This window comes from Andrena cerasifolii, chromosome 7 (assembly GCF_050908995.1).
Source record: "Andrena cerasifolii isolate SP2316 chromosome 7, iyAndCera1_principal, whole genome shotgun sequence".
Taxonomy (NCBI): Eukaryota; Metazoa; Arthropoda; class Insecta; order Hymenoptera; family Andrenidae; genus Andrena; species Andrena cerasifolii.
In genome coordinates this window covers 998,099-1,015,768 of record NC_135124.1, presented here as the reverse complement: position 1 = coordinate 1,015,768, position 17,670 = coordinate 998,099, and the positions used below count along the sequence as shown (strand labels likewise).

At 36.3% G+C, this 17,670-nt stretch overlaps 2 protein-coding genes across 2 annotated transcripts in view; both read left to right on the top strand.

Annotated features, from left to right (window-relative positions):
• The window catches only part of Cow (Proteoglycan Cow), a 1,009,917-nt gene that overhangs the window by 130,272 nt on the left and 861,975 nt on the right, over positions 1–17,670 (top strand). The window lies entirely within an intron of this gene.
• On the top strand, positions 12,432–14,255 carry LOC143371169 (uncharacterized). Its single transcript, XM_076816117.1, is given in 3 exon segments — positions 12,432–13,242; positions 13,245–13,538; positions 14,035–14,255. Coding segments are annotated over 3 exon segments (1,326 nt in total).

Genomic DNA, 17,670 nt, shown 5'->3' with positions numbered 1-17,670 from the left:
TTTCTTTAGTATTTGTTTGAATCATTAATTAATTATAATTCATGTATAAAAGTATTTACAATAATTTTGTATGGTAACGTACGACGATTTCGCGATAATGAAGATCGGTTTACTTTACCGGCGGTCGGTAATTATCGGTTCGGATCCGCATAGGACGTTACAGTTGTTTCGAGCGTCTCAGAGTGGCGTAACCCCTTAATAAAAGGTGTTGCCTGTTAATGGCTAAATAAACGAATAATTTTTAAACAATAAACAGTTTAAACTGTTGCGACCGTCTTCGATGAGTCGGCACGACAATTGTTACTTATTTACTTGCCGGTTCGCGGACACGTTCTGAGGCAATCAAGAGGGTTTTATTAAATCACTTTTATTTCATCTCGTCTGAGGAAAAGCAAACTTTATTTCTCCTCACGGAGAGATAGACAAAAGGAGGTCTTCCTCTGGTCGTGAACTTTTATCTCTGGACACTGTTCCGTTCCATTGGAACGGAGCGATCTTCTTCCGCATTCCTGAATGACGTGTGAGGTGCCTTATTGGCCAACTAATTTCTCGCGTGATTAGAGAAGCCAATCCGCGACGACACGTTTGGGCTACGTGCTCTAGCTTGGCAACAACGTATGTCCATGGTATGCCCGAAAGGCCGTAAACATTGCGGTTAGCAGGTAACCGACGTTCCGATTCAAGGTCTCACGCGACCTTGAATAAGGCTAATCTTGAACATAAATAAACGTACAAATTTTATTATTTGATTAATGCAAGGACGCAGTACCAATCCGTTTGAATGAGGATGGGGTGTATTTCTGAACGAGCGTATGAAATCACAAGAAATAAAATAATTTTATTTTAATAGCATTTGAACAGTTTAATTATATGTTGTAGCATATTTCGTGCATTGGATTACATACATACTTCATACATGATGCACGCATACATTACTTCGACGTGCGTTACGAAAAGTGGCACGTTTCAATTTTCTTACGAAAAGTACGAGGTAAGCACGAAAAGTGCCTTCATTTTCACGAAAACTATCACGTTTCGGTTTTCGCTGCGAAAACTAGCACGTTTGAGCGGTTTGCCACGAAAAATAGCATGTTTCATCTTTCGCTGCGAAAACTAACACGTTTGAGCAGTTTGCCACGAAAACTATCACGTTTCGTCTTTCGCTGCGAAAACTAGCACGTTTGAACGGTTTGCCACGAAACCTATCACGTTTCGGTTTTCGCTGCGAAAACTAGCACGTTTAAGCGGTTTGTCACGAAAAATAGCATGTTTCGTCTTTCGTTGCGAAAACTAGCACGTTAAAGCGGTTTGCCATGAAATGGAGTATGTACTTACCATTTGTAGCGATGAAAAGAAGCATATTTGAATGGTTGACTACAAAAAAAAATTTATACCGCAGCAACCGACACGACTTGATTTTTGCAGGCCCATATAAGTCAGATATGATCTAATCAGTAAATTTGCAAGCGCAATATCTTAAAAACCAGTGGAAATAAAGTGTATACATTAAAGCTTATTGAATTTGTCTTGGAACGCACTATCAACTCAGGTCTTCAAAAAAAATAGTTCCATTTGAAAAACCGAACTTGACCATCGTATCTTTTAAAATAATAATCGAAAACAAAATTCGTTCGCGCTAATAAATGGGCCCCCTCGAACCATGCAATTCCCTATTTTTTTAATATTTTTATCGACAATACTTTAAGAGATATCGCGCTGTCCACTCCTTAGTGGGACACCCTGTATATTATGATATATCGTTGAATTTGCATTTTTTTCTATTTAAGAATACATACACAGCATATATGATTGTTAACACAACAAAACGTCCGTGACCTTGAAAACTCGAAACACTGACCTTGAAAAAAAATTCCTCCCATTATATTGGCCTCCTTATATACTACAACTTTTGTCTGAAGAGTTTTTTCATATATCCATAAACGATGAATATATTAAACATTTTTTATTTTCATTATAACGCTACATTATACAGAAGAAAAGCAGTTCTAATTGTAAGACTGAAAATAAGTTATTATAGCTATTATGTAAATTACGAATGGAAATGTCATTAAAGTATTGCGTCCCAGATTTGCTCGTGGCCCAGCAGAACCTATCTCAATTCCCGATACAACGTCTTAATACGTTAACCTTGAATTTAAGCTATCATGTAAATTTCTAAATTATGGAACAGTCTCGCCTAGGTCGCCGAACTGGCAAGTCGTGTTGAGTTGGCTTGAAGTGTTTACGAGTAGTGATTAAGTAAGAGTGTGCTCTGTTCGACCCCAACATACAGCTGGGTTTGGGTAACCTTGCCTTTTGGCAAGTAAACCTACCCAAATGAATCAAGTAACAGACACGCAAGAAAATCTTTGTATCAAATTGCTAAACATGGAAACAAATTTAATATTGTAAATAATTCAGTTCAAGCTAATAATAACTCTCAAAAAGATAAGGATACTGAGAAGATGGAAATTGACAAACTGATAACCAGTCAAAAACGACTTACTACAAATAAAAAGCGTAAAATTAGTCTCCAAGATATTCTACACCCAGATGACGCAAACTCAGAAGAGGACAAATGGTTGTCGGAAATTCCAGTTCAAAACACATTCAGCATACTGCCGGAAGTCATCGAGGAACCCTCGAAAGATACCGCAAAACATACTGCTCAGACAAAGCCTCCACCAATACACATTGACGCTCAAGTTATTGGACCTCTATCAATTCTCTTAAAAGAAACTGCTGACAACAGTTACACGATAAAACATTTAGCAAATAATCACGTTAAAGTTCAAGGTAATTCCACTGAGGTCTACAGCAAGATAGTTCTAGCTCTGAGGGGAAAAAATGCTAACTTTTATACGTATCAACTAAAGAAGGACAGAAGCTATAAGGTTTTGCTAAGAGGGATGCATCCTAAAACTAATGTAGACAGAATTATTAATGAATTAAAAGAGCTCAACCATCAGGTAAGGCAGATTAACAATATGGTAAAATACGATACAAAAACACCGTTACCACTTTTCCTTATCGATTTAGAACCCAACGATAACAATAAGGAAATATTTAAAATTAATACACTGGCTAACACCATAATCTCCTTTGAACCTCCCAAGGCTAAAAGGGATATCCCGCAGTGTTTACGCTGTCAAGCCTTTGGTCACACTAAAAATTACTGTAACAGAACTCCTGCATGTGTAAAATGTGCAGGTAAACACCTTACCTCGAATTGTCCTATATAAGGAAAAATAGTTAATGTCAAGTGCTACAACTGCCAAGGAAATCACCCTGCCAGCTATAAAGGCTGTATGGTAAGGAAACAACTCCAACAAAAACTCTACCCCGCAATTAGGCACAAAACAAATACAAACAACTCTAATACACCGTCTCAAATCTACACCTCTGACCACATTAATAATGCCAAAATGCAAGGAATTAGTAATCCTAATAAAACTTATGCTCAAGCAATCCTCATGAAAACATCAGACGTGCCAGCATCTCCTACAAGCGGAAGAAATTATTCAGACAAATTATCACAACAATTAGGTACGATGATCCAACTACTATCTAACGTGATTTCAAACATCAAATAATCAATGGCTACCAACTTAAAAATAGTAATTTGGAATGCAAACGGGCCACCACGAAGGATCCAAGAATTAAAGGTCTTTTTACAAATTAACAAAATTGATATAATGCTCATATCAGAAACTCATCTCACAGTTAAGAATTACATTAATATTCCGCTCTATAAAGTATACGATACCAAATACCCACCGGGCAAAGCCCACGGTGGCTCTGCAGTGATCATCAAGGACGACATCAAACATCACCTTTACAATAACATTAATCACGCATATTTACAAGCTACTACAGTAACCATCGAATCCACTTACAGTTCAATCAACTTATCGGCAGTATATACTCCTCCTAAGCACAGGCTATCTGTGCAACGATACTCTGATTACTTCAGCTCTTTAGGTAACAAGTTTGTTGCTGGAGGAGACTACAACGCAAAACACATTCTATGGGGCTCAAAGACTAATTCATCCAGAGATAATATCCTTGAACAAACCATTCGTAAATTATCCCTAAACGTTTTATCTACGGGTGAACCCACCTACTGGCCTGCTGCGTACGATAAATCTCCAGACTTAATTGATTTTGCAATTGTCAAAGGAATAAATGTATGCCACTTCAAAGTTGAATCCAGCTTAGATCTCAGCTCCGATCACTCTCCAATCTTACTCACGTATTTATATAAGCCTACACTTATAGTAAAAACACCATCTCTTTGCAATAACACTATTGACTGGTCGCTCTTCAAGAACTTCCTGGAAGAAAACATAAACTTCAACATACCGTTGCACAACTCTGAACAAATTGAATCGGCTGTAACCAAATTTACTAGTGTAATTCAAGAGGCAGGATGGTACGCCACCAAACAGGTCAGTAGTAACAAACTAATAAACTCTTATCCTAATCATATTCTTCAGACAATTAAACTTAAGCGCAAACTAAAGTATATCTGGCAAAGGCAAAAAAACCCAATGAATAAGAAAAGACTAAATTCAATTATTAAGGAAGTCAAACGACTAATACAGAACTATTGTAACGAAGAATTTGAATCCTTCATCTCTAAACTCTCATCCAATGAGGATACCAACTATTCATTGTGGAAAGCCACCAAAAGGCTGAAAAGACCCATTTATTCCCTACCTGCACTAAGGAAAGCTGATGGTTCTTGGGCGAAAAATACTCTAGAAAAAGCCGCTACGTTTGCTGAGTACTTATACCACACGTTTCAATCCAATGAACGAAACACCTCCATAGGTAACACAAACGTGGCTCTACCCATTGAAATAGTCACAGATAATTCCCAGAATATTGAAAGAACTACAATAAAAGAGATCAAGAGACTCATCTCTGAAATCAAAATTAAGAAGACTCCGGGATTTGATCTAATCAATGGTAAAATAGTTAAGGAACTCCCCCCCCCCCAAGCAATTAGAATGCTTACCATCATATTCAATGCCATACTTAGACTCAAGTACTTTCCTACCAGCTGGAAAGTAGCTCAAATACTCATGTTACCTAAACCTACGAAAGATGTACATTTGGCGTGTCTGTGAAGTTGGCACGGCCTTCTATTAATAAATAAAAAATAATTGCAGTTCTGATAGCACTTTTAAGAGTTCTAGAGTTCCTGATACAAATTAGAAATAGTTCCGCACTCTGAGTGCGGAATTTTTAAAAAACAAAAAAGTCCGTGCTAACTTCGCGTTCCAGCACGGACTTTTTTCCTCTTGTTAGTGGTTAAAATAGATCTTAGTTTAGTTCAACTCTTTATAAGGTAGCTTTAAGTAGGTTAAGGTAATTGTAGCTAGGTTTAAATTAGAGTAAGTAGCATTCTAGATTTTTCACCAGCGCGAGTATCACGACCGGTATTTTGTTTATTAACTGAGAGTTTGATAATAAACCTGCGCACTGCACTTTTACTTGTAAACTATACTGAACAGCACAAAGAAACGAGTCTCAACCTTTATAGAATAAAGTCCGTGGTTTGGGTTTGAGGTAGAAAAGTTGCAAAGTGAACGACTCCAGGAGACCGACTGCTTCGAGTATTCGCGATCGCGATCGGCGCTCGCGAAAGAGAGAGAGTGGGGAGAAGGCAATTGTTGCCGCGACAATCGACGAGATGGTGACACCGTTAACTTTTCACCCCAAACCAGGAAGAGCGCGTGCAGTTTCGCGCAAGTTAATCTAGTCTTAGTAACTAAAACAATGTAGAACTTAGATCTAATATTTACAATATATACAGTCCTACACACCTCTAAATTACCAATATTTATTAAAAAATTCAATATTTTTTTAGAGTTCCCGACAGTTCTCGATTAATAATGGGACAATATAAATTTTCAAGTCGATATCTTAAAAAATACCCTGTTTTTAAACAATTTCTCTTCGTCGGCCAGCACATTTTTCTCGTTGACATTATATAGTCATCTGAGCTGCTGAGGTGGCAAATATTTTTCTAAAAATAAAAAAGTGTGCATTATTGGTTGCATATTTGATCTTAATTCGAGTACTTTAATCTTACCTTTATCATATTTATAAATTAAATGTTTTTAATAATACACATGCAGAAATGTTTGCAAAAGAATCTTTTGTCTTTAAATTTTTTTAGTTTTGAAATGTTTGCCACTACTGACAGAATCAGTAGAATGCTACTATTTTATTATTCGAAGTATGTAGCTAGCGGCGCCGAGAAGCAATTGTTTTACAATTGCAACAACCAATTGATTGCACCAATTGGTGCTCTCGACGCCTGATAAGCTCTCACTTATCATCTTTTCTTTTTAAAGTGCTTGCCATTACTTACAGAATCAGTAAGAATGCTACTAATTTATTGTTTCAAGTATGTAGCTGGTGGCGCCGAGAAGCAATCGTTTTATAATTACAACAACCAATTGATTGGACCAATTGGTGCTCTCGACGCCTGATAAGCTTTCACTTATCATTGTTTCTTGTTTGTTTCTTTCTTTCGTGTTTGTCTACCTGTGTTTTTGGATTATTTTGTCCAAAATGTAATTAAAATATATTAGGTTCATATAGAAATCTTAAATATCTTACGGAACATTTACATATTGTACTAAATGTGGCGTTATTTTTGTTTTATTACTTGCAATAATTCTCTCATGTTTTAAATCGTCATATTCATACCATTTGTCCTTTGTACGTGCGAAGGTAACATAATGACCGGTTTGGGCAGTACCAAATGAAATATAATTTACTATACCTGCCAAAATGAATATTTTTGTACCAATATTTATAGTCGTGGCTATAGTATCAAGTGTATTTACAATTCTTGTTTCTACTTTATATCTACTATCAGTAATAACAGAGGTGTCTAAAAATAAATGTTCCCAGTATTCAATCTCTGGTGAAATCACTTTTTTACATTTTCGACACGTTATCGTGGAAAATATCGTGTCGTTAATTGCTTCTTGCACATATCCTAGCCCTTTTTTTTAAATTATATCTACATTTAAACATAATTCTATAACATTTCTTCTTTGTATTGTTCCGCGTGAACAATTTGATGTAATTGTATAGCTAGGTAGGTCTGTAAGTAAATAATTGCATAAATGTTCTACATTGCAATTAACATCCAATTTTGAGATAGTACGCGTTAATGTATGTATTGCTTCACTGAACAATGACAAACTCATCAATATTTTGGCTCTCTCAATATAACGGTTAACATTAATTTTTCCGCTGTCCAATATCGACATTATAAGGGTAATCATGGTATTATTATTACCTTTATTTCGCATTGCTTTTTCATATTTTTCCATACACGTAATGGAATTTGCTATTAAATGCACTATTGCGTCAAAAGCGCAAGTTTGGGAAATTTTTACAATTTTCCCATCAATCTTAACCGCATCGCAATTATTGCCATTACGCATAACAGGTATATTCTGACCTTTTGTTAATTTCATGTAATCCCATTCAGGGCAATTATCCAAATAGGAAGGTCTACGTCGAGGTTTTGAAGGAAAACTTATTTCTTCAGGAGATTTACGAACGAGGCCTCGCCAGTTTTCACTCGTGTTGTAATCTTGTTCTTCAACGTTTTCAACTTCTCTATTGGACATATCTTCTTCTTTACTAGTTTCTATAGTTTCTATTGAACATTCGATAGATCTATCTGCATCTGTCTGTATCGAAGTTGCAGAAGAAATGTCATGTATTATATTTTCTACATGTGTACTTTCAATGTCTTTCGGACAAGATGCTAATTTTATTCTGCCATTAATATATTCTAAGTGCTCATAAACAAATTTGTCGGCCTTCATTGGTAGTTGGCCTTTGAATACACGATTTTTTATTTCTGCAAACTCTGCTTCAACATAGGCAGAAGTAACAACTTCTGTGTTTATGTTGAAGAAGGTTTGCATAATGCCACTCCAGATGGCCACATACGGTATTAGTCTTGTTTTTATAATTGCCGCAGCATTTGGATTAAAACATGCATTTATTGTAATACCTTCATTACTCATCTTTGCATTTTCTTGGGCATAGTGATATATTTTATTAGTCCATTCTGTCCAGTTACCGATATCTTGTTCGCTCATTTCCTCCGTTTGCTGCATTTCACTACATTCGTCGTGTATTTCATTAGTATCATAAATTTCAGGTGGTGGTACTCCTTGTATTATTTTATTTAAGTACCGCAATTGGGATTCAGATGGAAGCACATCTCCATTTTCATCATAACCGATGAATTCGCTTAATGCTATAGTTAATATAGCTTCAAAGAATATGCCTGGCATGACAGGCGATTTATCTTGTTTAAAGCATTTCCACCTTGAGATCATTTTTACAAAGTGGCTTACATCTAATCTGATGTAACAATGCGGACTTAAAATATTATCTGGTCCATTTAACATGTTAAAACATGTGTTTAAGTAATGTTTTAAATCAATGCATCTAGAAAATACTTGGGCAACAGCAATTAAAATCGCCCAACTAAAATCGCTAACCACCATACGTGGAGGTAAATTTCCCATTGAAATTATTTTTTGTAAAAAATATGCAATGTGCATAGATTTATGGTCCGCGGAGATCATTTGAAATACGGGAATGCCACCTTCAGACGTTGCATACACACATTGATATAAAAATATTGGAGCTCCGCAATTGGAATCTTTTTTTATTATTCCTCCAGTAGCATGAACGGTCATGTATCCATTACATTCCCTATCTCTACTTTTATACAGTAGTTGCTGCTCACTGGCCCAATATATACAATAAAATGGAACTAATCCAACATAATGAATTGCTCCGTGGAATTTTCCTTGTTTTGAGCTTTCTAGTAGATTTAGTGCTGGATGTGAATGTAGGAACCCATATTTTTTCCGTCAGTGCTTCTTCTTTTACTTTTCTAAGTGTTGCAGCATGTAGTAATATTGAAGGCTCAACATCGCCAAAATCTTTTAAATATTGTGCCTGCTCTCTACGAAATGTTGCAACACTCAATTTTTTTCTATAAGCTCGTTGGCAATGTTCTCACGATGTATGCCTCTTAATGCTCGTTTTTTCTTATATGTATGATTTTCTTCGTTTATATTTTTAACAGTAAATTGTATCTTAATATCAATATTCTTCGACGGTCGGTATATAATTTTACCATTTATTTTTGCATCGCATTCCTTACAAGTACCTTCTATAGACAGGTAATATTTAGAAGAATCTGATGTGGAAATATCATGTTTTTTAAACTTTATTGTGCAATTTAATTTCTGTTGCTGCCACAACTTTTCTGCTATGACATCCGTCCAGCCGGTTTGAAGCACAGATCTATACATTCGTCTGGACAATTTTCTTACCGGTTTCATATTTTTCCACTGATCATTGGAAATAATCAAGTCAAATCTATTTGTACTTGTCTCATAACTCATTGAATTATTTGGAGTACTGACGGATACGTATGAGGAATCGTAAGAAATTTCTGGCTCCACTGCACGAATATTAAATGCTTTTAAAATTTTATCTCTGAATCCACTTCTGTTTTGGTTTATTATTACATATATGTGCTTCGGACTAATAGTCGAATTAAACCGCTCCGAAATAGTACGATATATTTCGGCAGATGGTGGATACGGTTTACCATTGTCCTGTATGGTACGAAAATTTGGATTTAATAATGTACGATAAACAGAAACTTTTAGATATACATCTAAAAGTTTCTGTTTATCGTACATTTTTGAAGAAAACTGAAAAAAAATCAAACAAATATTTAAAGAAAATTATATAATTAAAGTACATTCCAAATATCTGACATAATTATCACCGTCTGAGATAGTTACATGAAAGTTAGCACACAATTTTTTGAAAAACTTAAACTTTTGGTTCTTTTAGTTGTGTTTCAAAGTATTATTTCCATGAGACAAATATTTAAAAAGATATAACAAAAAAACGAAAACATAAGTGAAACAGTAATTTTGTACTTTTTGTATGTAATATTCTTTACTTATTAGTACCAAATTATGGAACAATGGGCAGTATAAGTAGAATAACCTGGACCAATTTTTATTTCACGTAAAACAGATAAATATCTGTCTGGAGATTCCCGACGCAACTTCCTACGGAAGTTTCGGGCGCTTGCTCTCGACGCAACTTTCTCAAATTGTAGTCCAGTAGAATTAGTATTTTTTCGTAAAAAAATGCTAATAGGTATTTTATTGCATAATATCATACGGAGGGGATTGCAGATTGATAATATCAAAAAACTAACTCAAAATCTCCGATGCTAACTTTGCAAATTGCAAATAAGTGCCGAAATTAGCGTTTTTAGCACATTTTTGGTTATGTCTAAAAAATTATAAGTCTGACAAAAAAAGTTGCTAAAGTATTTTGTAGCATATTAAATTATCTACAAAACTAGATGAGTTGCATGTCATGGCATGTCAAATTTCATTTAAAACTTTTTTTCTTTACTTTTTATTTTTTTTAACTACCCTTGCCGAGTAATTAGAACCCTTATTTTTTACGTACTATTTCATAACCCTAAAATACCACTTTTCTTAAGTTTTCCGTCGACTCGCTCAAAATGGTAAGGTCAGACCTATTTTGACTGGATTATAACTGTTGCACTTGGATTGCAATAAAAGCGAAAACCTTCCCGTGTAAAAAGTCAAAGCTGACGTTCGTCGGTCCATATTTGGCTATTTTTACAAATTTCAGACCCGAACAGTAGTGTGAAAAGAATTTCGTTGCGACTATGGTGGTTAACTAACGAGAAAACAGCTTTTTTACAATTCAGTTTAGCACTACGAATAATTAACTGCGTAGTTAAATTTTACTCAACCTAGTAAACAAATTCTTAATCTAATCTAACTTTAATTAAACTAATTAACAAATAAATAGCATAGTAAACAAAGTGCTAACTGAATGAACAAATTTTATTCGAATCCATGCAGAATTATCAAAGTTTTCATTTCTTTTTCGGGCAATTTTGAGTCTTAATGCACGCAGCCCTGGCTGGGCCAGGGTTTTTCTTTAAAAAGTCAAAACACGTGAAATATTGTAGATATCAAGACGTATCTCACGGCACTTTATATATGAAGGTCTAAAGTTTAATAAAAAAAATACTAGGAGACAAAGTCACGTTTTAATTGAACGTCAGCTTGGAGTATTTATATGGAAAACAGATGAATGAGAAACGATTTTGCATGCACTTATGTATATAATTATTGTTGCTAATAAGACTTACCTACTTCCTACGTTCTGTGTAGCCTTCTTTTAATTATTCACCAACAATTTTTATAGCGACATAACACAAAAATTTATAAAATGTCAATGTCTGTGTAATATATCGCACAATCACACACAGTTCTCTACCACTCTATTCGAAACACACAAAATTATTTGTGTGAATAATGAAGTCGCTTAGAACACACAAAAATCACTTGAAATTCGAAAATTCGAAAAAAAACGCTAGGCACGAACTGATCCTCCGGCTTGAAGCTCAACCAAGAAACTAACGCTATGTTATTCATTTTAAAAGTTAAGACGCGGGGTGGCTAAACACAAATTCCTGTGAACAACACGAGTATCGAATTTCGACTAAAAAAATATTGGGCACCGCGACGAAAATGCGCGACGTTATTTGTTTTCATAAGATAATAGCCCGGTCAAAATAGCCCAAAAAATAGGGGTAAGGTTGCATTAATTCCCATAAAGCTGAAATTTGGTACGAATGTTTGGAATACCATTATAAATGAAGTGTGAAAAGTCCCCATCGATCCCGCGTGTGCAAAAAATTTTATTCAAGGTCAAAGTTCGCAAAAATGGGTTTTTCGCGTTTTTCAGCCAAACGGTAAGTTTTATCATAAAAATAGTTCAGACAAAAATTGTAGTTCGTGTAATTGTCTATAAAAATTGTCTCTACACTTTTTTTCGTAAGACTCGCCGTTTCTGAGATATAATCGTTCAAAAAGTTGAAAAAGCTGTGTTCTTCATAATATGCACACGTTTCCACGCCACCTGTGAGGTAGTGTACTTGACGCGTTTTTTTTTTAACGTGGTTTCCCCGATAGGCCTATTCCACGAACTATTGTAATCCTGTTTAATTCAACATACTATACTATTTAATAATGAAAAATGGAAATTGTTAAAAATAATCGAAGCGGTGTGAATTCTAATGCATGGGAGTAAATTATTCGTCTGATTCATAACCATCAAATACTTGTGCTTCCTCTTGTTCTTGTTCTTCTTGTTCTTTGTCTTCTCGTTCTTCTTTTTCTACTTCTTCCTACAAAGATCGCCGAACCACGCGCAAAGATCGCCGAACCACGCGCCGTCTGATTTCACCTTTAGTCGGGAACGTTACTCCGTAGTGCTGTTTTAGTTAAAATATAAAAATGTCGCAGTTTTGTTTTATTTGTAATAAACTTTTAACTAAAAATGAAAGTGTTACTGTTGATCGTGGAATGAAGACATTAATTGATGCAAGTACTGAAAGAGGTGATGAATTTTCGGAACACCTGAAAACTCAGAAATCTGTGACAATTCACGTGCAGTGTCGTAAAATGTATACTCGAAAGAGTTCTATTGCTGCAGCTAAAAGACAACACGACGAAGAAGAAGCTAGTACATCTAATATAAGTCCTCCTCGTACTAGAGCACGCGTAAGTGAATCAGCTTTTCGTTTTACACAATGTTGCTTATTTTGCGGCAATGAATTGAATGAAGAGTATGAGAAAAAAAGAACACTGCATTTTCGCCGTAAAATCTGCAAAGTAACTACACTTTCATTCAAAGAATCTATTCTAAAAGTAGCTCGGGCTCGTAATGACGATGTGGCAAAAGCTATTATTGCTCGAATTGAATTGGAATATGATTTAGTTGCTGCTGAGGCTAAATATCATAATGATTGCTACAATTCCTTCTTGAAACCGGCCAATGGGGGTAAAGTCGGTCGCCCTAAGGATGAAGCTACGAATCTTACAATGGAGGAAATCTTTAAATATATCGAAAATAGTGATGACTGTCAATTTACATTAAACGAGTTAAAAGATATTTGTAAAAATGCTGCATTAGATAACAGGACAATCAAGATACGGTTGAAACTGAAGTATGGCAATAAAATTATTATTACTGAAAAATCAGGAACATCAACATTCATATGCTTTATAGACAATCATCATGAAATTTTGAACGAAGCTTGGTACGAAAAAAAAAATTAAACGAAAAAGAAGAACGATTAAGGATCCTGGAAGCGGCTGCAGCAATCATCCGCGAAGATATCCAATCTGCAGTGTTTGATAATTCTAATTACCCCGTACCAGGCCATATGTTCGAAGATTTGAACAGTCAAATTCCGGAGTCGCTGACGCATTTCTTGGAGCAAGTAATTTTAAAGAATAAACGATTAAATTTAGATCATTTAAAATTAATATGCACGAACATCAGTCATAGTATTATGACTGCTGTTCGGCCGAGGTCTTTCAAATCTAAATTACAATTGGGTCTCTCAGTTTTCTTCCATCGACGATTTGGGTCACGACGTCTTATACAAATTTTTTCGTCTTTCGGTTTGTGCGCATCTTATAATGATACAATGATGTACGAAGCAGCACAAGAAGTAATCACCAACGGAATTCGCTTTCTTCTTTCCATCTACGGAGCTCCAAAAAAAAATGACCTGCTTAGATAAGTTCCGCTATGTGTGTTTTGTAAAAAATACTCGTAACAAAAAACGAGTGCAATTAGCTTGTCTTCCTCCAACCTCGGCATCTGCCCAACAACATCTATTTCGGGTATATTATCAAGTCCAAGTGTGGCTTGGTAATCAACTAGATCCAAAAGACTGGGGTTGGAAGTTGATCGGCAATACATTGGAACCAATCCAGACTTTACTCCCACCTGCACCGGAAAAACTCCTCAACACAATTTTTTGCAATTGTAAAAAGGGATGTAATGCTAAATGTGGCTGCAAAAAAGTTGGATTGTTTTGTTCATTAGCATGTACAAATTGTCAAGGCCAGTCGTGTTCCAATGTTGAATCGCTATCTGAAGGAGATTCATACGACATCAGCGAGGAGACATCTGATGCATCGCTCTTGGAAGGATTTATTTGCACTCAGCAGGAAGAAGTAGAAGAAGCAGAACGAGAAGACGAAGAACAAGAAGAACAAGAACAAGAGGAAGCAGAAGTATTTGATGGTTATGAATCAGACGAATAATTTACTCCCATGCATTAGAATTCACACCGCTTCGATTATTTTTAACAATTTCCATTTTTCATTATTAAATAGTATAGTATGTTGAATTAAACAGGATTCCAATAGTTCGTGGAATAGGCCTATCGGGGAAACCATGTTAAAAAAAAAACGCGTCAAGTACACTACCTCACAGGTGGCGTGGAAACGTGTGCATATTATGAAGAACACAGCTTTTTCAACTTTTTGAACGATTATATCTCAGAAACGGCGAGTCTTACGAAAAAAAGTGTAGAGACAATTTTTATAGACAATTACACGAACTACAATTTTTGTCTGAACTATTTTTATGATAAAACTTACCGTTTGGCTGAAAAACGCGAAAAACCCATTTTTGCGAACTTTGACCTTGAATAAAATTTTTTGCACACGCGGGATCGATGGGGACTTTTCACACTTCATTTATAATGGTATTCCAAACATTCGTACCAAATTTCAGCTTTATGGGAATTAATGCAACCTTACCCCTATTTTTTGGGCTATTTTGACCGGGCTACTACCGCTGGTCCACCGACGCTTTTGGAAAATACGGTAGATACTTTACAATGTAAGGCGCATAACAGTTTCAAATGATTCGGTTTTTTCAGTTTCTTTAATTCCTATGATGTTTTGCTGTACGTATAAACATTGAAGATCGCATAAAACACTTATTTCATGAAGCAATTCGACGTATAAGTTACTCTGACACGGAAAAAACGACGAAAAAATCGGTTTTTAATCTTTTTAACTGCGGCGCACCAAATTGAAAAATCTGAAAAAAATTCAGGACAATAGTAACAATGATACGTATGAAAGAGGTAGTCCATAACAGGAGTAGTCGGTGGTATGGAGTGCACATCAATTTATTAGAATAACACATATATATATATATATATATATATATATATATATATATATATATATAAAGAAAAATAAACTATAAGATAATAGAAACTTAGAACTGTAACGAAGCGCTCGCTTCGACGCTTGGGACGCAAGTGCCCGCATGCCCACGAGAGGGACTCTCACAAAGGGACTGGGTTGCGCACGCGTGGCAGGAAGAGCAAACTGGTTCAATCCCCCACTTTTGCTGTTCCTAATTTTAACCCTTTGGTACAGGCTTTATGAGCCGCGCATTTTAGGCCCTTCGTCATTACGTCCGCTAAATTTTCGTTGGAGGCGACGTATGACAATGTGACTGAGTTCTTTTCAACTTCCTCTCTTATAAAATGGTATGCTATATCTATGTGTTTAGTTCGCCGATTTTCGATACGGCTTTTTGAGAACTCTATTGCTGATTTGTTGTCGCAGTATATATTGCTAATTCCCGAGAAGTATTCATAAAGTTCTAGTTCGCTTAAAAACATTTTTAACCATGTTGCTTCCTTTGCCGCAGACGCTAACGCGATGTACTCGGCTTCCATGGTCGACATGGATACACACTTTTGTTTAGATGCTATCCATTGTACAGGGTTGGATCCTATCATTACAACCACACCTGTAAACGAATGCCGATCGTCCATATCGCCTGCCCAATCTGCGTCGCAAAAAATTTTAATTTCGGGCTTTTCGTCTATATCGTAACGCATAACGTATTTTTCAGTCTTGTATAAATAACGCAAAATATGCTTAGCCTGAGTCCAGTGTATCTCGCTCGGACATGAGTTGAACTGTGACAATTTTGTCACGGCAAACAAAATATCTGGTCTACTTCGCAAGGCTACATACATTAACGATCCTATTAACTCTCGATATGCCGTTATTCCGTTATCGTTTAACCGATCTGGTAATGAACTCTTTAAAATTTTTAAACCGGGTTCTAATGGGGTTGTCGCGCCCCTACAATCTTTCATGTTATACTTGCGTAACAAGGATTCTAAATATGGCGTTTGACTAAGTACAATGGAATTATCGTTTCTCTCTATCTTAACACCTAAGGCATGATTTATTTCCCCGAGATCTTTGGTTTCGTATTTCTCATCAATGAGTTTAACAAAGTTTTCTATCGACGTTAGTTCTTTCGCAAATATGAAAATATCGTCTACATAAATTACAGCTACGGTCCAGTGTCCTTTGATATAAACGCAATTGGATGAGCGCAATCTCTCAAACCTTTGTTCCGTGAAGAAGCCATCCAGTTCAGCATTCCAATTTCTGCCTGACTGTTTGAGTCCATAAATGGGCTTGTCTAGTTTTACGATTCTTCCTTCCTCATGTTTGTTCGACTGAGGTAGCTTCATAAAAATCTCCTCCTCAAGCTTTCCATAAAGATACGCGCATTTTATATCTAGCTGTCTAGTGTGCCAACCGAAAATACCTGAAATCGCTAATAACAACCTTATTATCGAAAAACTAGCTACTGGTGCATAGGTTTCGTGGTAATCTACCCCCTTTTGTTGGGTGAAACCTTGTGCTACCAATCTGGCCTTATATCTAAGTACTTTACCATCACAGTCTCTTTTTAATTTGAACACCCATTTACTACCTATAACTTCTCGGTCTGCTGGTAGGCTGTCAATGGTCTTCCAGGTTTTTCTTTGTATCAGGCTATTCAGTTCATCTTCCATAGCCCTTTCCCATTGCTTTGCTTGCGGAGACGACAAGGCTTCGTTTAGGGTATTTGGCTCCGTAATCTCCATAAGATTTAGTTCTATGCTTTCTCTGTCCTCTTCTTCAGCGTTGCTCGTTTGGTCCTCTTGCGGACGAGGTTTCCCTTTTCTTCCGTATGGATTCCTTACTATTTTCCTTGGTCTTCCAACCTTCCTTTTCAGCTGAGTATCCTTCACCCCCACTGTCTCCTTAGTCGGTTTATCGACTGTAGTTGAAATTTGCTGCTGCGTTGCTTCTTCCATGTCCGCGATCTGTGCATCAGTTTGTGGTCCATCTTCTTCTTCCGACCAAATGTCGTTATATGCAATAGTATCGTATTCATAGTCTATATTCTCGCGGTGCAACCATTCAAAACCCATCTTATCTTCTACGAAACGCACATGTTTGGTTACTATTACGTCCCGTTTCTTTGGGCACCATAGGCGGTAGCCTCTTGTCTGGGATGCGTAGCCGACTAATACGGCTGGAGTGGCTCTATCGTCCAACTTCCTCTGTCCTTGCTTTGGTAAATGTGCGTAAGCCAATGCTCCGTACGCTTTTAAGTGTTTTACACTTGGAGTTATTCCTGACCAAATAGCAAGTGGGACTTGATCCTTATTGGACGTGTGAACAACTCGGTTCCTGGCATACGCTGCTGTAGCGACGGCCTCAGCCCAAAATTTCTGAGGCAATCTGGCAGATTTCAACATTGACCTGGTTAAATCAAGTAGCGTTCTGTTGATTCGTTCAGCTATCCCATTCATCTGGGGTGTTTCGACGTTCGATCTTTCGTGCTTAATACCCTTCTCTT